The sequence below is a fragment of the Cibotium barometz genome, chromosome 36 (genome assembly GCF_041138505.1).
Source record: "Cibotium barometz isolate CiBa-2024 chromosome 36, ASM4113850v1, whole genome shotgun sequence".
Taxonomy (NCBI): domain Eukaryota; kingdom Viridiplantae; phylum Streptophyta; class Polypodiopsida; order Cyatheales; family Cibotiaceae; genus Cibotium; species Cibotium barometz.
Genome location: NC_141081.1, coordinates 24,045,221 through 24,069,927, shown reverse-complemented (window position 1 = coordinate 24,069,927; position 24,707 = coordinate 24,045,221). Strand labels below are relative to the sequence as shown.

Here is a 24,707-nt window from a genome sequence, read left to right as displayed (position 1 = left end):
CACTTCCCTATCCTCTATGTGCCAGCTCATTCACCGCATCACTCCCAGGGGGGATTTGTTACCATATACATGAGGTAGTGATGTGTGTGAACACACTTAGGACCGTCGGGGCACTTTTTCCCTCTTTAGGAGGTTTTTTCCCCCGTGCATTGTATATACGCCCATCATTCTAGGGCTATCTTATCTTTCTATTGCAACTCTCTATTGAGTGCCTTGTGCTACCTTTGTCTTCTCCAAGCTGTGTGTGTTTCCCTGCAACCCTAATTCCAACAACAGCCAGAAACATTTTCAGCCAAAGAGACAAACTATTTGAAGCACCTAAACACTTCGGACTTAGCTTTCATAGGATACACCCATGCATGCCTGGAAAAGTCATCAATGAAAGTCACGAAGTATAAATGATTACCAAATGATGGTGATTGCATTGGACCACATACATCACATGTATAAGCTGCAATTTGCCAATAACTCGCATAGAACCATCCTTTGGAAATGAAGCACGTTGCATCTTGCCAAGAATACAGCCTTCACAAACATGCCTTGATGACGCTTGCAAAGTAGGTAACAAAGAAATCATCTCAGATTTTTGCAAACGCATCAAACTGGCAAAATTCAGATGCCCAAAACGTGCATGCCACAGTTTTGCATATGATACAGCTTGCTTGTCCAACTGCACATGTCACATCTTCCACACATCTGTCATAAGCATTGAGCTTATATAATCCACAACATGATGAACCTGATGCCACAATTGTATCACCTACACTAAGATCATGAACTGTGCATTTGTCATCAATGAACTTTATGGACTAGTCCAATCCTAGTCAATGCAAAAATAGACAATAAGTTCTTTCTGATCCTAGGCACATACAATACATCAAAAAGTGTGAAAGAGCTGCCATTAGCACTGGTCAACACAATTACCAATAGGCGCAGACTCAAGGCAAGTAAACATGTCACGCTTGCGAAGTGATGTGCTTAGTAGCACCACTGTCAAAATACTATACATATGAATCTACAGACATACATACATCGTGCAAAGATGGTCATAACTGCACTGCACAATAAATGCCCATTATAACTCTTGCACAACACTAGCAGATTCAACATTAGAGTTGGAGGCATCTACAACAGCCATACCAGCCTCTTTCTTCTTTGCCTCTACAGCCACCTTAGGACATTCCTTAATCATATGACCAAGTTCCTTATAGTAGATTCAACATTAGAGTTGGAGGCATCTACAACAGCCATACTAGCCTCTTTCTTCTTTGCCTCTATAGCCACCTTAGGACATTCCTTAATCATATGACCATATCTGCACCTATCATAGATTTTGGCTTAAATTTGCCTTTGCCTTTATGGCTAGTAGTAAAAGCTTGATCTATAACACGCATAATATTCCTATTCTTCTTGGATTGTTCTTCCTGTAGCAAAATAGAAACCAGATCCTCAAATAGAAGGGCATTTGGATTACCCAGGGTGGATGCAAAGCTCTCGTAAGAATCTGGAAGACCATTAAGAACGGTCTACGTAAGTGTACTATCTAGCAAAATCTCATCTACAGCTATCTCAAAACTGCTCCTTGAGATCCTTGATCTTTGTTAGGAAACTGTCCATTGGATCACCTTTATTCATATGCTCACTTTCTAACTACTTACGTAGATAAGCTACACGAGCTTCATTCCGAACTTGATACAATCGTGTAAGCATATCCCATGCATCCTTCGCAGTCTTACATCCACGAATGTGGGGAATGATGGTACGCTTAATAGATAGCGCAATTAAGGCATGAGCCTGCGCATCTTTAGCATCCCATTTAGCTTGCTCAGGAGTATATCTTGCATCATTAGAACCTGTAGAGCAGCAGCAGTAGAACTTGTAGCAGCACAACCTGCAGCATCATCTACCACTGCACCTTCTTTAACACCAGTAATAATGGTCCTTATCAAAGCAGGACGAGTATAATGACCCTGCACAATATTCCACAAGCCCTTTGTAACCACAATACATGGCGCATCATATAAGACCATAGTGGGTAGTTGGTCCCATCCTCAGTACTAGATAACATACAAAATACATCACTGTTATCAGCCATGATAGTGATTGTACCTGATGTAACCGTTTCCTGTATAGAGAGTAACCTGCACAAAACCAACTTGTACTATCTAACACAACCCAAAATAGACTAAAAGGCACCTGTTCTGCAGATCTGAACCTTGATAAAAAATCTACACAAAAGGATGAAACTACTTGCGCAGTGCTTGAAATGCAAAAATGGACGAAACAACCTCATATTGAAATTCTGATGCAATTGAGCTCTTTGAACTTGCCCATAGAATATACTGCCCTCTTGATGCATGTGAAACCTTGTCTCAAATGGAGGAGATGAAGTGGAGGGTCTTGGCAATGCTACCTCAAAGCTCTTACTGCTCTGATACCAAATGTTGGAACTAGGATTGCAGGAATGCACACACAGCTTGGAGAAGAAGAAGCTCTAGAGCACACAACACAAAAGTAGTATTACTAAGTGTGTAAGAACAAAGATAAGGTATCCCTAGAGTGTTACAATGCACGAGGGAAAAAACCTCCTAGTGAGGGAAAAAGTGCCCCGGTGGTCCTAAGTGTGTTCACACACATCACTACCATAACATGGTAGTGATGTGTTCACACACATCACTACCATAACATGGCAACATGGATCCCCAAATGCCAATCAAAGCCATGCAAGCCAAATTCTTCCTATAAAAAACCATAAACAAGATAATACAAAGCACAAGATTTCTATGAGGGATATACTTTTTTATGGCCTCACAAAAAGCCATTACTCCTCACCACCATTAAACTCTCAACAATCAAGAAAGAAAGAAGCAACAACAACAAAGATGTGTGCCCAAAAAGCAACAAACCCAAGCTTCTTCTTCACCAACAAAGCACCAATGTCAACACCTCAACAAAAGCGTGGTGGCCATGGGCCTAGAGCATGGGCATAGCCTAGTGTGGACATAGCGAGTGACTAAAGAAGTCACTTTGTTAGAGTATTAGACTTGCATTGTATCTTGGAATCTTTTGACATTGGATGATCTTCTTGGAGCTTCAAGCTCTTGGCTATGGTGATGGATCCCATTTGAGCTTTCATGTGTGTACTTCATGCTAGTGAGTACAAAGCCTTGCAAACTCACGCTAATGAGCGTTCCCCTTGCTTGCATTGGTATTAGAGTATGGATTTCGATCCATGGTTTGTGTTAATCCATTTTTGAATTAGGTTTAGTAGAAAATTTTAGAAATCATTTTCATGATATTTTCTTGAATATTGTGTATGATTTGAGTCTATAATCCATAGATACATCTTGAGATTTGATCTTAGTACTTAATCTCGTACTAACAAAAACCCTAAAATTTTTAAAACCCTAATTAATGCATTTTTTACATATTTTGCTCAAAAGTTAGTGGTTTCACTCATTTTTGTGCATAATCCTTTCTATTTTCACTAGTATTTTCCATTTAGGAATAAATTTAGGCCATTATTGCAAGGATTTGGTGAGACTTTTTATAATTTTTGAATTAGGGATTTCTACAACTTCTAGACCAAATTTGAAGATTGTGCAGATTGTCATATCACTTGTTATAGAATATATGCAAAGTATTATAGATTTTTCAAGTCATTATCTGTGTAGAGATTTCCTTGAAGAGAGTGCAAAGAATGATTGATGTGCAAAGGTTTTCTTGAAGATAGTGCAAAGAATGGTTGATGTGCAAAGGTTTTCTTGAAGACAATGTAGAGAATGGTTGATGTGCAAAGTTTTCTTGAAGACCATGCAAAGAATGGTTCTTGTGCAAAGTTTTTCTTGAAGGCTGTACAAAGTAGAGTTATTGTGCAAAGGTTTTCTTGAATACTATGCAAAGTATGGTTACTGTGCAAAGTTTAATGGAAATAGTAGCAATTTATTGCAAAGATCTATGTACAAATTACTAGAAACAACAGTAAGCATCTAATATTTACTCTCTATGATCATTTGATTCTATTTGGTGCAAAGTTTGTACTCTCTTGAGTCTACATCACAATAGATCTTATGCAAGATGTTTGATGCATGAAACAGATTTCAAATAGTTAGATGCATGCAAGATGTTACAGATAATTTTTGACAAAGTTTTGAGTTTTCAATAGCTTGTAATGAAATAAGAAGACCTATTAGGAGTTGAACCCAGTCCATTAGCATAAGCCAATGTGCTCCGTATACCATAGGGCTTGAATGGACGTAGGTTGTTGAAGTAAAGAGCAACCAGTGTTGAGAATTGTGGTGCCATGAGCACATAACAAATGATAGGGAGTGAGTATGAGTAGCCAAGGAAGAGCAATACCTAGCAAGATGCCACATGGCAAGTGGAGGTTTATCCCACATGAGCAAACATGTAAGAGAGGTACCCTCCTCATATAAAAAGGGTCATTTCAATGGAAGGAATACAATGCACATTTCCACATCTCAAGTCTCTATATGCCTTCCAAGCTAATTAATCTTGGAGCCTAATTGTACTTGAGTCTAAGCACATTCTTTCACATTCTCAACATGTTTAGTTTAGTCTTTGATCCACCATGAAATTTAACATGGTATCAGAGCTTAGGTTAGTGTTTAGATTAATGGTGGGTCTAGGATTACGAGGTGATTAAGACCTTACTTAGTTTTAGAGCTTTGCATTAGGGTTATTTCTCTTGTGAAGTGATGCCCATAAGTGAAGTGTTACTTAACAAGATTGCATTAGTCTTCATTTAGGGTTTCCATTGTTTTCCTCTTGCATTAGTAGAGAGCATTTTTCTCTATTCAAGATTAGGTCTCTCCACCATGTGTTATTAGGGTTACACTATAGCTTTCTCATTAGGTTTGCACTAGATCTTGAGAGAGAAAGAACATGAGAGAGTACCACTAGCCTTAAAAAATGGGAACTCCCAAGGATACTGAGTTATCTAAGTGCTTCAATCCTGCTGTAAGTCAAAGGAGCTTGCTTTGATCACTTTGAACTACAAGCTGCTTCAACCTCTAACGCTGCTCCCCTTGGCAACAACCCAGCCTCCCTCTATGTAGCTTCTCCTTCAACCAGCTGACTATGGCATCCATGGCCACCGCTGCCCTGTCCTCCACCTCCCGGGCTAGCCAGCCCGTGCTCAAGCCCCAGAGCGAGCTCGCCTCCAAGGTCGGCAACCTCGGTGAGGCCCGCGTCTCCATGAGGAAGACGGTGTCCAAGACGCCCGACAGCCCTTGGTATGGTCCCGACCGTTTGAAATACCTCGGCCCCTTCTCCGGTGAGGCCCCAAGGTACTTGAAGGGTGAATTCCCTAGCGACTACGGTTGGGACACCGCCGAACTCTCTGCTAACCCTGAGACCTTCGCCAAGAACCACAAGCTGGAGGTCATCCACTACCGGTGGGCTATGTTGGGTACTCTAGGGTGTGTGACCCAGGAGCTGCTATCCCAAAAGGGTGTGAAATTTGGAGAGGCACGTGTAGACAGCTTCAACACAGCTTCATCAGCACAGCAAAAAAGAAAATAGAAGGAAGACACCCCCATCACCAATCGTGGCCGATCGAGCAACAAGCACAAAAATCTTCTTATTTTTTGGTATGTGGTCTACATTAAGGTTAAAAATCTTATCCTCTCACAAAATTGTGGTTCACAACCAAACTTCCTTAAGGGGCATTCACATGACAAAAAGCATTTATATTAATTCCATGAACTTCATCAACATGGATTGTTATCAAATGCATCTATTAGGCATATCATGCACCCCACAAAGCAAAGCATGGAATTCATCATCAACAAAATGTGTTATTTGAAAGGTTGGATTTCAAGAGGTAGGAGCATTGCTCCAAAACTATGTGAGAGAAATGTTTTTTTTTTTAGCGGCCTTTTATGAGCACGCAAGTAAATTTCTTTGGAAAGAAGGATTCCACACCAAAGAGAAAACCCAAGATCACAGTTTCATATTTAGCCAGCAGTCAACCTTATGAATGTAGCTAAATTTAGGGCACAAGTTTCATGTCTTCGAGCAAAGATAACTAAATCATGAACATTGGCTGGTGAAAGAGGCAACATAAGGTGGTGAATGGTCAATAAACCCAGCAGTGGGTTGCAGCTTCCTATCCTTTTCTCCCCGCTCCCCCCACTCCCCTCCTCTATATTTCTCTCGTGTGCTCTTGGACCCCATCCTTTCTTGCTCTCACTCACCCTCTCTCATCCTCCATAACCACAATACTTTGACATGTTTCTCTCTCTGTTGGTCTTTTCCTTTGCTCTCTCCCCCTTCCTCTCCCACTCCCACTCCTCCGCCTCCCTCCTCTCTCTCTCTCCCCCTTTCCAACCTCCTCCATCTCTCTCTCCCCCCTCTTTCTCTATCCCTCTCTCTCTCTCTTTCCCCCTCCCCTCTCTACCCACCCCCTGCCCCCTCTCTCTCTGTCTCTCTTTATCTCTCTCTCTTCCTCCTCTCCTCTCCTCCCTCTCTTAGTCTCCCTCCACTCTCTCCGTCTCTCCCCCGCATCCTCTCTTTCTCCCTCTCTCCCCTCGCATCCTCTCTTTATCCCTCTCTCTCCCGCCTCTCTCTCTTTCTCTCTCTCCCCCCCTCTCTCTCTCCCGCCTCTCTCTCTCTCTCTCTCTCTCTCTCTCTCTCTCTCTCTCTCTCTCTCTCTCTCTCTCTTTCTCTCTCTCTTTCTCATTTCTCTCTCTCTCTCTCTGTCTCTCTCTCCCCCTTCTCTCCCTCTCTCAGTCTCTTTCTCCCCCTTCTCTCTCTCTCTCCCTCTTTCCTCTCTCTAAGTGGGCATAAGGAGCATTTCTTCATTCTCATTTGTGATGATTCCATATGTTCTTAATTAACCCAGCAGTGATGTCCTAAATAAACCAACAGTCATAAGTCAAGAATCTCAAAAGAAAAAAAGAGTCAACTGCCTGTGTTGCCAATAATGATATCTCTAGGGGAGAAGCCTTTGGGAGATTGAGCTTCAAAAATCACTTTGTCTCTGCTCTTAGACCAAATCTTGATGTCAGGCCTCATACCAATAGGAATCACCCCAAGAGAGCAGAATGTGTAACATGGACTTACTTAGTCTTTTTATACCACCTGTGAGACTGATAGAAAAAAATTGGCATTAGCCAAATAGTGTAAGTAACCCTCCCTAGCCATGATGCTAATGGCATCATGATCTTGTACATTATTAGACTTGATAAATTTAAATAATTAAATCTGTAAATAATCTTAACAGTCTACAAGGAACAAGTCTGGCAATCAGATTTTTAGCAAAGAGAAGAGAGTTTCTGGAGGACCATAGCTCCCATAATATAGTGAATCTAAGGGTGGCAAGTATCAAGTTGTGGAGTGAAATGTTGACCCAAAATCTAGTGAGGCCAGCTGGGTTTGAACATAAAAGTTGAATGAATCTATCTTACTAGAGCATACCAAAGAGATCGAATTGTTGGGCACCATACATAAGGCACTTGGGACATTTCCCAAAGGCAAACCCTCTCTTCAACAATTTATTACCTAAGGGAAAGTCTTGTACACCACATCTCGTAGAAAAACTTTCATTTCAGGGGGATTTGAAGGGATCACAAACCTTTTCAGATGTACAGTCTCCAAATTTTGTTCATTGGAGACCAAAGAGGGGAAATAATAGAAGAAGTAAAGCAGGTGGGTAGAGGGTTGACGAAGCATTGTAGAAGATCCCCACTTCTAGTCATCCTACTAGGAAAGCTGGTTATATACAATGCTAACCATGAGTTCATTTATAGTAGATAGAACTTGAAACTTGGATCTTTCTCTAAGTAAAAATATTAGTATCAAAATTCACCACTATTCAACTAATTTGCATAGAAGAAAATAAAAACCAAAGCTTAGATAACCATATGGAACACTTAAAAAATACACATGAATGGTGCATAAAACTACTTTACCACACAAGATAAGCATTGTGGGTGCAATCTCCCCCCCAACATGAGTGGCCCCTTCTCAAATGGGTATTTTTTTAATAATATTCCAAAAGTAGGCCTTGAGCCCAAAAAATAGAGTACACATCCATATTTGAACTTTTACCATAGAATTAGCCTTAGTCCTTAAACCTTCTAAGGTTTTACAAACTTTCGAATACCATAAACTAGCTTGTGCACATATGCATGTTACAAAAATAAATCAACTAGTGCTCGCACACATGTAAAATAAATTGACTTGTCCACACATGCACAAGTGCTCGCACACATGTAAAATAAATTGACATGTGCTCGCACACATGTAAAATAAATTGACTTGTCCACACATGCACATTACAATAATGTCCAAATAACATATGAGTTAAATACTCAAACAAAGTCACACAGCCACAAAATATTGTGAATAAAATAATTAGATCTATCCACATGCCATGGCTCAATCCACCATTGATGCGTCACCTAAATCGATACCCTCACATTGTGAGTCACCTAAATCGATACCCTCGCATTGTGCAACACCCAAGTTTGGTACCTTTGCACAACTCATCACCTAAACTCATAAACATAAACCACATCAATAATAATCAATTGACATTGCATCAATAAATCCCAAATGAGCTTATGAGAATTAGGCATCATAAAAATATAAATTTATCAAGTACCAAAATGTCAACACAAGAACACAGGGGAGTCCACCCACACATGGAAATTAAGGACCAAAATGTTAGCAAGCACACGTGGGAGTCCACCCACATGGAAATCCATCCATTAGTGATTCATAAAAATACACGAGCATCCCCACATGGAAATCCATCCATTAGTGATTCGTAAAAATACACAAGCATCCCCATCAAATAATAAAAGAGCATAACATTTCCCCTTGCTGGGAAAGCAACTATCCTCAGTTGTGTAAATCAATAAGTGGATGGCTTTATGATACATGTGGAGGATGAGATCATCACAACAAACAATTTCTAAAAATAAAACTAAACAAGTGAACACATGTGTTACGGGTCTAAGTGTCCCATTCCACTTCTAAATACAAGTTGTTGAAAGATAGAAGACATAGATATGTTACGGGTCTAAGTGTCCCATTCCACATATAAACACAAGTTGGTGAAAGATAAAAGACATAGATGTGTTTGGTGTAGCCATGTGAAATCAATCTAATGTCCCATACCTTAGATTTACTCCACACAACACTACCTTATGAACAAAAGTTTGAGATGGAGTAGTCGATTCCCCCTGAAACTTTCATTTTAATATAAATTTTCTTTATCCTCAAATCTAAACTAGAAATCTTATTCCAAAAGTGAATCAAGCTAAAATGGAAATTCTTGTCAACTTAAGATTTTTTAAAAAAAAGTAATTACATTATTGTGAATAACTTGATGAATTTTGGGGATTTATTCTTGATCTTAATCTTATATTTACCATTCTAAATTCAAAAATTAAAATCGTCAAGTAGGTTTATAATTCTTGAATTTGGGAATCTTAATGTATACTTATAAACATCAAAATTCAAGATTTAATCTTGATCTTAAACTTAAAGAAAGAAACTTGAAGAAGGATGGACATCTTGTGCCTTAGTTGATAGAAATAACTTGATATACTGGTAATCAAACTTAACTTAAATTAAAATACTTGAGTGGATGGATTTGAGAGTCTAGTCTTTAGTAAAATCACTATATTTTTAAATAAATCTTGTTCTTAAGGGGTTTAAATTTGGTGCTTGAATATATCTTTGACTATGAGAACAATGAAAATTTTTGAAAAGTTTGTTTAATGGGGTTGGCACAATGGAAAAATTAGTACTAGAGGTGCCGTTCAATAGGGACCACGAATGGAAATTCAAATAGAATTTAAAGCCTAGAGTGAAAGGGACATGACATGACAAGAATTAAAACAAGTTTAATGGCTAAACTTAGTTAAGCTTAGTCTTACCCTCATCCACCCCCATAATCAGAGAAGCACAATGAAAGGAATATGAAATGACAAGAATTAGGATTATAAAAAGTAAACAATTTTAATGGCTAAACTTAGTTAAGCTTAGTCTTACCCTCCTCCACTCCAATAATTAGAGAAGCACAATGAAAGGGACATGATATGACAAGAATTAGGATTATAAAAAGTAAACAAGTTTAATGAACTTAGTTAAGCTTAGTCTTACCCTTCTCCACCCCCATAATCAAGAGAAGCGCAATGAAATGGACATGACATGACAAGAATTAGGATTATAAAAAGTAAACAAGTTTAATGGCTAAACTTAGTTAAGCTTAGTCTTACCCTCCTCCACCCCCATAATCAAGAGAAGCGCAATGAAAGGGACATGACATGACGAGAATTAGGATTATAAAAAGAAACAAGTTTAATGGCTAAACTTAGTTCAGCTTAGTCTAACCCTCCCCACCCCCATAGTCGGCAGTAGCGGCGGCGGCCGGCGGGCAGCCTGAAGGAGATGGCCTTCTCACTTTCACGCACACAATGATGGTTTTTTTTATAAATTCTTAACCTAATCTATACCCTAAATCAGGTGCAAGTATCAAATCTCACAAAGATGAAGTAAAATGAATCCATTATATAGAAGTGTTTCACAGATTTCATGAAGGGCTGATCTATTTTTATTTAAGTAAAATCTAATTAGATATGGCTAAGCCATGCAAAATTCTTTTACACAAAGGTCACAAGGTTATATGCCCAAAAGTCCCAAGAAAGCTTTTCCTTTTACCCGAAAAGCACACACAAGTCCTTGTATCCTTCATGGTTTAGTTTGGACAGTGTTGCAGGCATCACTAAATTGATATTTAAATCATCAAAAATAATTAAAGTAAATGTTTAGTTTGATTTTGCAAATAACTTCAAAAAAAATTTATGGTTTTTCCTCCTTGTACTTGGCCTATAGCTCTGATACCACTAAAACCAAGATCTTTCTTCAAGTACAAATATTAATATTAAAATTTGCCACTATTCAACTAATTTGCATAAAAGAAAATAAAAACCAAAGCTTAGATAACCATAGCCATAAAGTGAACGGAACACTTGAAAAATACACATGAATGGTTACCGCAATCTCCCCCTAACATGAGTGGCCCCTTCTTACATGGGTATTTTTTTAAGTATATTCCAAAAGTAGGCCTTGAGCCAAAAATAGTGTACACATCCATATTTGGACTTTTGCCATATAATAAGCCTTAGTCCTCAAACCTTCTTCTAAGGTTTTACAAACTTTCAAATACCATAAACTAGCTTGTGCACATATGCATGTTACAAAAATAAATCAACTAGTGCTCGCACACATGTCATAAAATAAATTAACTTGTGCACACATGCACATCACAATAATGTCTATGAATTAAATACTTACACGAAAGGGGGCCATCCCATAAATCATTCAAAGTAATCAAACCTTTTGTTGAGTCTCATGGCTCCTTTGATGTAAGAGAGGGAGAAAGGGGGAGAGAATAGGGGGGACCAACAAATATTATTGGTCAAGTAGTAGCAATGATTATGAGAATATGACACAATGGAAAGGAAAGAATAGCAAGAGAAAATGCAATAGACAATGCAATAGATAGACAATAGAGAATTTCAAAAAATTCTAATTATACCCAAACAAGAGATGGATACAATATGATGGCCTTCTCCACCCATGCGCTCTAGTGTAGAGCTTAGATGCCGATCTAGACAGACTCTGGATGGAGGAGTACTAAAGTGTAGAGGGTATGGATCCTCACAAGCATAGGATTCCAATCTCATACAAAGCTACAACAAGGGTCTACTTTTATAGGTGAAAGGGAGAACTAGGGATCATGTAATGATATCATGGATGACATCATACAATGATGCCATGGGTGAAATTATGTGATGATATCATGGGTGATATCATTTGATGATGTTATATGATGATGTCATTAGTGATATCATGCTTATATCATATGATGACATCATGCTTATATCAATGATATCATCATATCTCATACTAGAGTAGCTTCACACGCAACCCTCTTGTAGTACCCTAGCCATCTCCTCACCATCAATGGTCATAACTATGACCCCTTCTAGCATCTAAGCTAGGATTCCCACCAAAGACATCATGCACCAATGGCTTCTCATAATGGGGGGCTTACAAATGTACACCATACATCAATGTGAGATAAATACTAAGTGGCGGGCATTGAGATATCAAGCTCATGTAAGTTGGTGCAGCTGGTGGATAGCACATGGTGTGGTGCTGACAGTGTGTTAGGTATTAGCATGAATGGAATTATGACCACGTCCAATTGGTCATGTGTGGACAATACATTAGTGTTACTTTTGGTGTATGAACATAACACTCAGTGCATCTGTTCTCTTTATTGTGTGTGTGTGAGAGATATGGGCTATGGCTTCTCTCCTTCTTTATAATTTATGATATGGAATAGGGTTTACTTATATTGTGTGTGTGCTCCCTCCTTCTCCTATTTTTTATCATGGTATCAGAGCGTGGTGCTCAATATGAGAGTTAGTGAGTGAGTGTGAGAAGAGGGAAGAGAGAAGATGTGAAGAACTCCATTGAAGTTGTGAGCAAAAAAAAAGTTGTGGAGCACACCCTGATCATAGATCTGAAAGCTGAGGACCACGATAAGAGAAGCTAAACACCCTTAAGTGGATTACAGGTGCCAAAGTCAATAAAGGTGAAGATTGAAGCTGCACAAAGCAAGTGCATTTTTTGGTTTTTTGGAGCTTTCATGGAAAGCTTGAAGAGGGATGTATTTGGCACATATATACTCAAAGGCACATGTATTTGAATCTTGCAAATGTATTAGAAACTTGGGAACAAGCTACATACTGAATCTTGGAGAATTTGGATGCAAAAAAACTTGATTAAAATCAATTGAAATTGGGTATTTTTACTAGTTTTCTTATCTTCTTTAAAATAGAGGTATAAATGCCACTTGGAGAATCAAATGCACCTAGTATATACAAAATTAAACTGATTCCTTCATATCCTCATTACTAAGGGACTTGGAGCATCAAAACCAAATGTCCTCTCTCTAGGAGCCATATGAATAGGCAATGTTAATTTTTGCTAGTTTTTGGATAGTTCTATACATACTACACCTTGGTTAAGTGATTGGAACCTATACAAAGTGATTAAGCTTGTCATATACTTAGAAATTGAGGTGTTGAAGCTTGGATAATCTCATTACATGTTCATTTTGTGGATTTGAAGCTTGGGGAAGTCAAATAACTACTCATTTGCAGAATTCCAAAACTTTGTTTTGAGAATAGAGCACTACTAATCAAATCACTACTCACTCTACAAGCAAAATTACTATAATTCCTTTGGTACAAGGCTAGAGCAAAGTGTCAAGAAGCCATTGAATCCTTGAGGCTTGAATTTGGATGAGATTTGGAGTTAGAAGGATCATTTAAGTGACTATAGGTACTTGATATATACACAAGAAGCAGTCTAGAGAGCTACTAAAATTGATGGTGGTGCTCATTCATGGTGGAGTTTTTCATCAAACCCTTCTAGGCAAACTTGGAGACTTGCAATAGGAATGGAATGAATGCCTGCAAGTTGTATTTGAATAATAATTGAAGGATTTGGAGCTAAATCATTCATGACTAGTCTTTTTTGGTTTTTTTGAACCAGGGATTTTCAACTCAAACTTTTTCAACTTTAATGATTTAGATGATGCTTATGTGTGACATTGAGCACAATGGGATGTGAGTTCATAAGTGGGACCCTTGTTTGAAAACTTTTACAAGGATTTGAAGCTCATTTATAGGGTTTTTGAAGTACAATCTGTGAAGCTAAAATAGGTGACGCGGGCCCATACAGATTGTGGGAGAGAAACTAGATCGAAACAACTTTCAATCATGGAAATACAAGATGTAAGGTTTCTTTAAAGGCAAAGGTTTCTAGGGTTTGGTCAAATGTGAAGAAGTGGAGCCTAGGATATAGGTTCCCAACCCCACACCATCACAAGTACAAGCTCATAGGACATGGACTGAGAGAGCTAATAGAATACTACACTACTTTGTAATACAAGTTTCCAACCCCATACCATCACAGGTATAGGCTCACAAGACATGGATTGAGAGAGCTAATAGAGTACTACACTACTTTGAAATATGTATCACTGATGATGGGATATTGTGTCATATTCAAAATGTAGGCAATCCAAGGGATGCACGGGACACCTTGGTGAGAACGTATGACACAAATGCATAAGAAAGGAAATTGTAGTTGAAGAAAAAATTGCATAGTGTTGTGAGAAATAACAAGAATATCCAAGATTATGTACAAGAGATCAAAGGGATTACAGACCCTCTTGTCTCTATCAATGCACCTATGGTGGATAACATTGACTTGGTACCTTGAATGGTTTAGGCAAGGAGTACAAGAATTTTGACACCTCCATAGCAGTGAGGAGGGAACCCTCTAGATTTTGATGAGCTATGTGCATTGCTTATCATGGAGGAGCTAAAGCTAGAACTTGATACTTCATTATCATCTAGCACAAGTGGTCATGCAAGATACCAAGTATTTTACCCTAGAGGTGCTAGAGGCAGGGGGAGGCATGATAGAGGCAAGGCGAGGCATGATAGAGGCAGGGGGAGGCATGATAGAGGCAGGGGGAGGTCCTTCTTGAGAGGCCATGGATGGCATGATAGACCACCACAACAACATAGTTTTCAAAAGTCATATGGAGCTCATGGTGGTGGTGGAAGGAATGCATACTCCCCAGCAAGGGGGAGAGTAAGTGCTCATGGTCGTGGATGATTGCAAGAACCAAAATGCAAATGGGATTGAGTGCCACTATTGTGGTAAGCTTGGCCATATGACAAGAGTTGTTACAAGAAGTAGAATAATTTCCAAGGAGAAAGATTGCAGCATGGGAATTATGCATCATCTAGTAATGAGGGACATGTAGATCACATGTTTGCAATGAAGCATATGGTACTATGTCATCACCACTGAAAGAATTGGATGACACATGGTATATGGATTCAGGAGCTTCAAACCATATAACATATCATGGAGAGTGGTTTGATAGGATGTTTCCCTCACAAACATAGGGTTATGTGGTGATAGTAGGTGATGACACACAACATGCCATCACACATACAGGCACACACATATAGGTAGTGTTTCCCTCAGGATGTATGATGGTAGAGTGAAAAGCATATCAGATATGTTATATGTGTCATCCATCATATTCAACCAACATGGCTGCTTTGTGGAAGACTTTAAGAATGGCTACAAGTTAAGTTGATTTGCCAAGGGATAGAAAGAAGGCAATTCAATCTAGATGTGGGAAAACCTAAGTTGAAGACAACCATGTTCTCTAAAGGACAAGGTGTGGTGCTAGACATTGATGTATGGCATAAAAGGATTGGACATGTGAATATGCAAAAGCTAAAAACTATGCAAGCTAAAGGCATAGTTGGTGGACTGACTAGGTTCAAATATGATGGCAGTAACCATATGTAACCATATGTGTGATACCTAGCAGTTTGGAAAGTAGGCACAACTACCTTTTTTGAATAAAAGTCAAATGAGCAGGAGGCCATTGGAAGTTATTCATAGTGACATATGGGGTCCAACATAGACTCCTACCATAAATGGATGCAAGTATTATGTAACTTTCATAGATGCCTTTAGCAAAAAGATATGGATTTACTTCTTAAAAGAGAAGGGTGAAGCATTCGAGAAGTTTAGAGACTTTAAAGCTTATGCAAAAAAGCAATATGGTGCATGGATAAAGTGCTTGAAAGAAGATGGTGGTGGTGAGGACATGTCAAGAGCTTTTGATGAGTTCTTGCATGAACATGGCATAAGAAGGAAGGTAGCATGCAAGTACATAACCCAACAGAATGGTGTGGCTGAGAGGAAGAATAGAGTGATTGGTGGAATTGTCAAGGCCATGTTGAATGAAAAGAATATGCCTAATTACTTTTGGGTAGAGGCATGTGCAACAATAGTCTATTTGTTAAACATGACTCCCACTGTACCCATACATGACAATACATCAAAGATGAGGTTGACAGGCTTTAGGCCTAATGTTGGTCACTTGAAGTTTTTTGGATGCATAGCATATGTGCATATTTTGGATAAAAGAAGAAGGAAGCTAGATCCCAAGGTAGAAAAGTGTGTTTTGATTAGTTGATAGGAAAGCATACAAGTGCTTTAACCCATTAAAAAAGCAAGTGGTGTTAGTAGGGATGTCATCTTTGATGAGCTTGGCAAAAGTGACCATCATATGGTTGCATATGGTTATAGATGACATTGACTCAAATGTACATATGAACTTACCATCTATGGACAACACTACTAGCATGGCAGGATCCACTGATACATCAAGTGGTGATGCTAGTGTATATGAACTTACCATCTATGGACAACACTACTAGCATGGTAGGATCCACTCTCATACATCAAGTGGTGATGCTAGTGTGAGGCCTTGGTCTAGGAGATTGAGGAATAATAATGTTAGCACTAGTACTAGCAATGTGGTGATGCTAGTGTGAGGCCTTGGTCTAGGAGACTGAGGAATGATGATGCTAGCACTAGTACTAGTAGCAATGTTAGTTAACAAAGGTAAGAAGAAGGTTAAAGGTATTGTGATTGGCAATGGTGGGCTATAACTCTTCAGATTCAAAGAGTATAGATGAAGAGTTGGAGATTCCAACCTTGCACATTCTAGGTGCAAGGCAAAGCAGGTATATGCCACCACATGAGAGAGTCCATGGTGGAGCTCATAGTATAGTGACCCACTGGTGTTGAGGAGGTCACAAAGGGTGAGATACCCTACGCAAAGGTTAACATACATATATGCATTATGCATACATGACTTTGGTCATCAAACATATGGACCCAATAGGTTTCAAAGATGCATATGGAAAGGTTGAATGGGACAAGGCTATGGATGAAGAGGTGGATACCTTGGCCAAGAATGATACCCGGGAATTGGTTGAGTTGCCACAAGGAAAGAATGTGATTGGTTTCAAGTGGGTGTATAAAGTTAAGTGCAAGTCTAATGGCAACATAGAGAGACACAAGGCAAGGCTAGTCACCAAGGGTTATGCACAGACTTATGGGCTAGACTACGATGAAACTTTCAGCCCTATAGCTAAGATGGTGAGGTCTATCATTGTATTGGCTGCAAAGAAAGGATGGAACTTGCACCAAATGGATGTTAAGAATGCCTTCTTGAATGGTAAATTACAAGAAGAGGTTTACATGGAACAGCTAGAGGGGTATGTACACCCTAAGTATCCCACTCTCATATGCAAGTTAAAGAACACACTATATGGCTTGAAGCAAGCACCATGTGGAAGTGACAAGATCAAAAAATATCAGCAGTGGTTTTGTTGTTGGGAATGTAGATTCTTCACTCTATGTGAAGAAAAGAGGAGATGGCATAGTGGTTATAGTCATCTATGTAGATGATTTGATCATTACAGCAGGTGATTGTGGGACAAGTATTGATGAGGTTAAAGCCTTTTTATGAAATGAATTTGATATGAAGGACCTTGGTGAGTTGAGGTTCTTCCTTGGCATTGAAGTGGTCAAAACAAGCCATGGTATATGGCTAGTATAGAGATAGTATGCACTAGTAGATATGGTGGCAAAGTATGGGATGATGGCATGTAAGCCGATGAGTATGCCCTTAGAGCGGAACATGAAGCTCAGGGCTGATTTGGGTGATAAAGTATAAGATATTACCATGTACAGGAAGATGGTTGGAAGTCTTATCTATATGACCATCATGAGGCCAAATCTCAATTATGCGGTAGGACTAGTCAATCAATTCATGTAAAGTCCCCACAAGCCTCATTTGGATATAGTGAGACAGATCATGAGATACGTCAAGATTACTACATATTATGGTCTTTTCTATGAGGGTGGAAAAGACATACATGTATATGGTTATATACAGATGCAGATGAGGCCAGTAGTGCTTATGATAGGAGGTCTACCAATGGCTATGCTTTTAGCCTTTGTAGTGGTGTTGTGAGCTAGAGCAGCAAGAAGCAACCTACGGTTACTTTGTCTACCATAGAGGCCAAATATCGTGGATCAGCCACCATATAGCTGCATATGAGGCTATGTGGTTAAAGAAACTACTTGTTGATGATGTGTGCCAATAGAGTGATATGAGTGTTATCATTTATTATGACAACATGAGCAGTATACATCTAGCTAGCCTACGTGGTCTACCATGCCATGACCAAACACATTGAGATCCATTAGCATTTTTTAGGGAGAAGGTGCTAGATGGGCATGTAGACCTAACATATGTATAGACACATAGAAGATTGCAAATATCTTTACCAAAGCCCTTGGTAAAGATAAGTTTGAGTACTTCCATACCAGATTGGGAGTGCTCTAGATGGATATATCAAGCTTGAGAGAGAGTGTTGAGATATCAAGCTCATGTATAGCTGGTATAGCTAGCGGATAGCACATAGTGCCTTGATAGTGTATTAGGTGTTAGTGTGTGTGGAGTTATGACCATGTCCATTGGTCATGTGTGGAGTTATGATCGTGTCCATTGGTCATGTGTGGACAGTACATTAGTGTTACTTTTGGTGTGTGAATATAACACTCACTATGTGTGTTCTCTTTGTTGTGTGTGAGAGAGATGTGGAAGATGGCTTCTCTCCTTCTTTATGATTTATGAATATAACACTCACTATGTGTGTTCTCTTTGTTGTGTGAGAGAGATGGCTTCTCTCCTTGTTTATGATTTATGATATGGATTAGGGTTTGCTTCTATTATGTGTGTGCTCCCTCTTTCTCCCATTTTTTATCAAATGTCCACCCTAAGATGAACTATGTCCTTGGCCCAATGCCAAGTTGCTAAAGATGTTGTGTGAGGTGGTCCTTCCCAAGAGCCTTGGTGAAGATGTCAAGATAGTTCTATTCTATAGAACAATATTCTAGCTCGACTATCTCATCCTCGATTAGCTCTCACACATAATGATACTAAATCTTAATGTGCTTCATGTGAGCATGAAACACAGGGTTCTTGGAGATAGTCATGCAACTCTGGCTATCATACCGCAGCACTGTAGTGCACCACTGTAGCCTCCCTAAGTTGAACTCCCATGTCAACTAAGATCTTTCTTAGCCATACTACCTCGCATGCAGTAGCAAAGCATGTTGCCTTGTACTCAACCTTTGTCGAAGAAAGTGCCACTATAGGTTGCTTCTTGCTCGTCCAAGAGAAAGCACCAGAACCAAGAGAGAAACAATATCCTAAAATTGATTTCTTGGAATCACAATCTCCTTCCCAAACAAAGTCACAATAGCCCACTAGGGTATCACCTATACCATAAGTGATGCCATACTCAAGAGTTCCTCTAATGTACCTGAGTACTCACATCCCTTGCTTCCAGTGACTTTCTCGTGGCTTGTTGGATAAATTGCTTAGCATATATCAAGTCTTGTGTTAGTGAGAAAAATCAAACTCCCACAACCAACTTTTGGTGTTGCCATGTTATGGTAGTGATGTGTGTGAACACACTTAGGACTGTTGAGGCACTTTTTCCCTCACTAGGAGATTTTTTCCCTCATACATTGTATATACATCTAACACTCTAGGGCTACCTTATCTTTGTTCTTGCACACTTAGTAATACTACTTTTGTGTTGTGTGCGCTTGAGCTTCTTCTTCTCTAAGCTATGTGTGCATTCCTGTAACCCTAGTTCCAACATTTGGTATCAAAGTAAGCAAGAGCTTCAAGGTAGAATTGCCAAAACCCTCCACTTCATCTCCTCCATTTGAGACAACATTTCACGAGCATTTGCAGGTCAATATATTTTATGGGTAAGATCATAGAGCTTGGTGCCTTTAGAATTCTGATCTGAGAGGTCGTTTCGCCCTCTGTTTCTGCATTACAAGCACTATGCAGGCAATTTCATCCTTTTGTGTAGATTTTTTATTAGGGTTCAGATCTACAAGACGGGTGCCTCTTGGTCTATTTTGGGTTGTTTCAGATAGTATAGGTTAGTTTTCTACAAGTTACTCTCTATAGAGGCAACAGTTACATCAGGTACAGTTTGTGGCCATGGTTGATAACAGTGATGTATTTCATATGTTACCTGCTAAGGACAAGTTGGATGGGACCAACTACCCACTATGGTCTTATATGATGCACCATGTATTGGTTGCAAAAGGCTTATGGAATATTGTGCAAGGTCATTATAGTTGTCCTACTTCAGTATAGCAAGGACCATTATTGCTAGTGTTAAAGAAGGTGTAGTGGTGGATGATGGTGCAGGCTCTACTGCTATAGGTTCTGATGATGCAAGATGTACTCTTGGGTAGGCTAAATAGGATGGTAAAAATGCGCAAGCTCATGCCTTGATTGCACTATCTATTAAGTGTGCCATCATTTCCCACATTCATGGATGTAAGACTACGAAGGGTGCATGGGATATGCTTGCACGATTGTATCAGGTTTGGAATGAAGGTGATCCAATGGATAGTTTCCTAACAAAGATCAAGGATCTCAAGGAGTAGTTGATAGCTACAGATAAGATTTTGCTAGATAGTACACTTGTGTAGACCATTCTTAATGGTCTTTCAGATTCTTACCAAAGCTTTGCATCCACCCTTAGGTTGATGATGAAGGGTAATCCAAATGCCCTTCTATTTTGAGGAGCTCGTTTTTGTTTTACTATAGGAAGAACAGTCTTGGTAAATAGGAATATTATGCGTGTTGCAGATCAAGCTTTTGCTACTAGCCATAAAGGCAAAGGCAAATTTAAACCAAAATTTGTGACAGGTGCAGATGGTGCAAAGAAGCCTAATAAGGGTGAGCAAAAGAAAGAGAAGAAGGTCAGGTGTAATTAGTGAAAGGAACTTGGTCATATAATTAAGGAATGTCCTAAGGTGGCTGCAAAGGAGGTAAAGAAGAAAGAGGCTGGTATGGCTATTTACAGATGCCTGCACCTCTAATGTTGAATCTGCTAATGTTATGCAAGAGTCAGAATGGGCATTTGTTGTGTAGTGCAGTTATGACCCATCTTTGCATGATGTATATATGTCTGTTGTTGCAGATTCACATGTATGGTATTTTGATAATGGTGCTACTAAGAACATCACTTCGTAGCATGACATGTTTACTTACCTTGAGTCTGCGCCTGTTGGTAATTTTGTTACATGCACAAACAACTTTGAGTATCCAGTAAGAGGAGTTGGAAAGATTATGTTGACTGTTGCTAATGGTAGCTCTTTCACACACTTTGATATATTGTATGTGCTTGGGATCAGAAAGAACTTGTTGCTATTTCTGCACTGACTAGGATTGGACTAGTTATGAAGTTCATTGATGACAAATGTACAGTTCATGATCTTAGTATAGGTGATACAATTGTGGCATTAGGTTCGTTATGTCATAGACTACATAAGCTAAATGCTTATGACAGATGTGTGGAAGATGTGGCATGTGCAGTTGTGGATACGTAGGCTATATTAGATGTAAAACTATGGCATGCATATTTTGGGCATCTGAATTTTGCTAGTTTGATGCATTTGTAGAAATCTGAGATGGTTTCTTTTTTACCTACTTTGCAAAGCGCCATAAGAGCATGTTTGTGAAGGCTATATTCTTAGCAAGATGTAGTGTGCTTCATTTTCAAAGGATAGTTCTGTGCAAGCTATTGGCAAATTGCAACTTATACATAGTGTTGTATGTGGTTCAATGTAGTCACCAACCATCATTTGGTAATCATTTGTACTTCGTGACTTTCAGTGATGACTTTTCTAGGCATGCATGGGTGTATCCTATGAAAGCTAAGTTCGAAGTGTTTATGTACTTCAAATAGTTTATCTCTTTGGCTGAAAATGTTTGAGGCTATAAAGTGGGTACCCTGCATTCTAATTGAGGGGGGGAGTATATGTCTAGAGACTTCAATGCATTCCTAGCAGATCGTGGGGGATAAAACATCAATGTACGGTGCCTTATACACCACAGCAAAATGGCATTGTTGCTGAGAGAAAGAATCGTTCTCTCATGGAGATGGCAAGGTGTATGGTTAAGAGCCAAGCCTTGCCATATGCATTTTGGCTAGAAGCTATAATGTGTACTACATATGTACTTAATATATGTCCCACTAAAGCGTTAAAGTTTGTCACTCCATATAAGTCTTGGCATGGTCGCAAGCCATCTATAGCTCATTTGTGTGTATTTGGTTTCTTGGCTTATGCTCTTTAACTAGAGCAACATCACAGGAAATTGGATGACAAGGCTATTAAATGCATTTTTGTTGGTTATAGTGTAGAAAGTAAAGGCTATCGTTTGTATCATCTGCAGTCTAAACATATCTTGGTTAGTTGAGATGTTATTTTTGTCCAGGATGTAGTTCAACATTTGCTTTCATGTACCAAAGACGTAAATGTTTTCTCGTAAGATGTGTATGAGACATTGTTGCCTTTGTTTAGTAGTGCTAGTCAGTCACATGTAGCACCAAAAATGAGGCAAATATTCAACCTATGCACGTTTCTAATGAGTCTACAAATCAGCCCATTTCTGATGTAAATGTTCATGATGCACTTTATGGGAAGAGAGCAGAACTTGAGGAGTCTAGGTCAATGCCTAAATGGCTGGTGCAAACTTTGTGTGATAGCAAATTAGATGCACCTTTACCTAGTCATACTCATTTTGGTTCTCAACATGTATCATATGCATCGGAATGTTTTGCATTGGCTATTGCGAGTATATATAATGAAGAAGAGCCTGTTTCATTTGAAGAGGCACAAAATTCAGAAAATTAGATGGTTGCTATGCGTGTTGAATATGATGCTATTGTCAAGAAAAGCACATGGTCTTTATGTGATTTGCCTCCTAGAGTAAAAAGACAATTGGCACTAAGTGGGTGTATAAGCTAAAACATAAGCCTAATGGTAGCGTTGATCGATATAAGGCCAGGCTTGTAGCAAAGGATTACGCTCAGCAAAGGGCATTGATTTTGATGAGACCTTTACTCCCACTTTCCATATGATGACCATTCATAGCATTTTGCTTTGGCAGCTCATCATGGTTGGAATGTACATCAGTTGGACATCAAGACTGCGTTTCTAAATGGTGATTTTCATGAGAAGGTGTATGTAACACAACCTTGTGGTTTTGTTCAAAAAGGGCAGGAAAGGTGATGTACTTCTAATCATTGTGCTATATGTGGATGACATGTTGCTCACTGGTCTGAACAAGATGCATATTGTTGATTTTAATGTTGAATTAAATTCAACTTTTGAGATGTCAGATTTGGGCCTACTTCATCATGGCATTCAATTTAAGCAATGTGATGGAGGTATTGTTTCATGTCACAGACAAAGTACATTGAGGCATTACTACATAGATTCAGTCTTGAGGATTGTAAGCCTATTGCTATACCTATGGAGATAGGCCTACACTTAGCATTCATGATGCCAGAGACTACTTTGATTCCACTCTCTATCAGCAAGCTGTTGGTTGCCTCATTTATGTATACATTTTGAGGCCTGATATTCAGTTTGCAGTCTAACAGATGAGCAAGTCTATGCATAGCCTAGGCACTAAGCATTAGCAGGCAGTTAAGTGACTCTTTTGCTACTTGAGTGGTACCAGGAACCTTGGGTTGCTTTATCCCAAGGGGAGATCATTGCTGCCAGATTTACATGCTTTTTCGAATTATGACTAGGCTAATTGCTATGACACTCGCATGTCCACAAGTGGTTTTTGCTTCATGCTTAGTAACTCATACATATCATGGTTAAGCAAGAAGCAACCTACTATGGCCACTTCCAGTTGTGAAGCTGAGTACACATGGCAACTTTCACAGCTACTACGATTGAGTGTGTTTGGCTCAGACACCTTTGTGGCTGATTTGGGTGTTGGACAGCCATCTACCACCATTATCTTCACTAATAGTCAGAGTGCATTGGCAGTTGTGAGGAACCCAATGTTCCATGCTCGCACTAAGCACATTGAGGTGCAGTGTCATTATGTCAAGGAGAGGCTCTCTGCTGCTGCGAGCAAGATTAGTTTGGCATATGTGCCAACACAGGACAGTCTTGCTAATCTTTTCACAAAGGCGTTGCCTCTTGTGAGAAGTTCGAAGCTTTTTGCAAAGCTTTGGGCTTACTTCCCTTCGTGGATTGATCACAAGCCATATGGCATGGTACTTCCCTATACATTGAGTGCCAGCTCATGTTCACAGCATTACTTCTAGGGGGATTTGTTGCCATGTTATGGTAGTGATGTGTGTGAACACACTTACGACTGCCGTGCCACTCACTTGGAGCAAATATAACATGACGAAGATGTTTGGCAAGATTAAGGACAATGGGCCAAAGCCAAGGTGGGACAAACAAAGTAGCCCACACAAGACAAGCCTTAAGTAGCCCACACAAGACAAGCCTTAAGTAATCTAGTACTGACATTGAAGGTAGGGTCCCAATGTAGCACATGCATTAGGGATTTCTTAAAAACAAGGGGGACCATAGACATTAATGATGCTACAGATTGAGTTGACAAGGAGAACATTGAAAAAACCCTTCCCCATGTAGAAGTCCCCATATAGAAGACCTGAGAAATAGATTTACAATGAAATATTTTGCTATCCAGCCATGATGTCAACTCAATCTTATAAGTGACTCTACTCATACAAAAAATAATAATGCTAAAAGAAGCAAAAAGAGAAAGCAGGTGCTCAATGTTGGCAATGGGGATGTTGGCTTGTACCTTGGGTCCAATCACT

The 24,707-nt window shown here is 39.3% G+C and overlaps 1 protein-coding gene across 1 annotated transcript; it reads left to right on the top strand.

Moving 5' to 3' along the window:
* The first annotated feature begins 5,100 nt into the window (after nucleotides 1–5,100).
* LOC147617654 (chlorophyll a-b binding protein, chloroplastic-like) lies at nucleotides 5,101–5,544 on the top strand. The gene has a single exon (XM_086775484.1). The coding sequence runs from the start codon at nucleotides 5,101–5,103 to the stop codon at nucleotides 5,542–5,544; it is 444 nt and encodes a 147-aa protein (XP_086631610.1).
* The last annotated feature ends 19,163 nt before the right edge of the window (nucleotides 5,545–24,707 follow it).

What these genes read in the sequence shown, in the direction of transcription:
- LOC147617654 (XM_086775484.1), top strand. Translation starts at nt 5,101, where the DNA reads ATGGCATCCATGGCCACCGCTGCCCTGTCCTCCACCTCCCGGGCTAGC.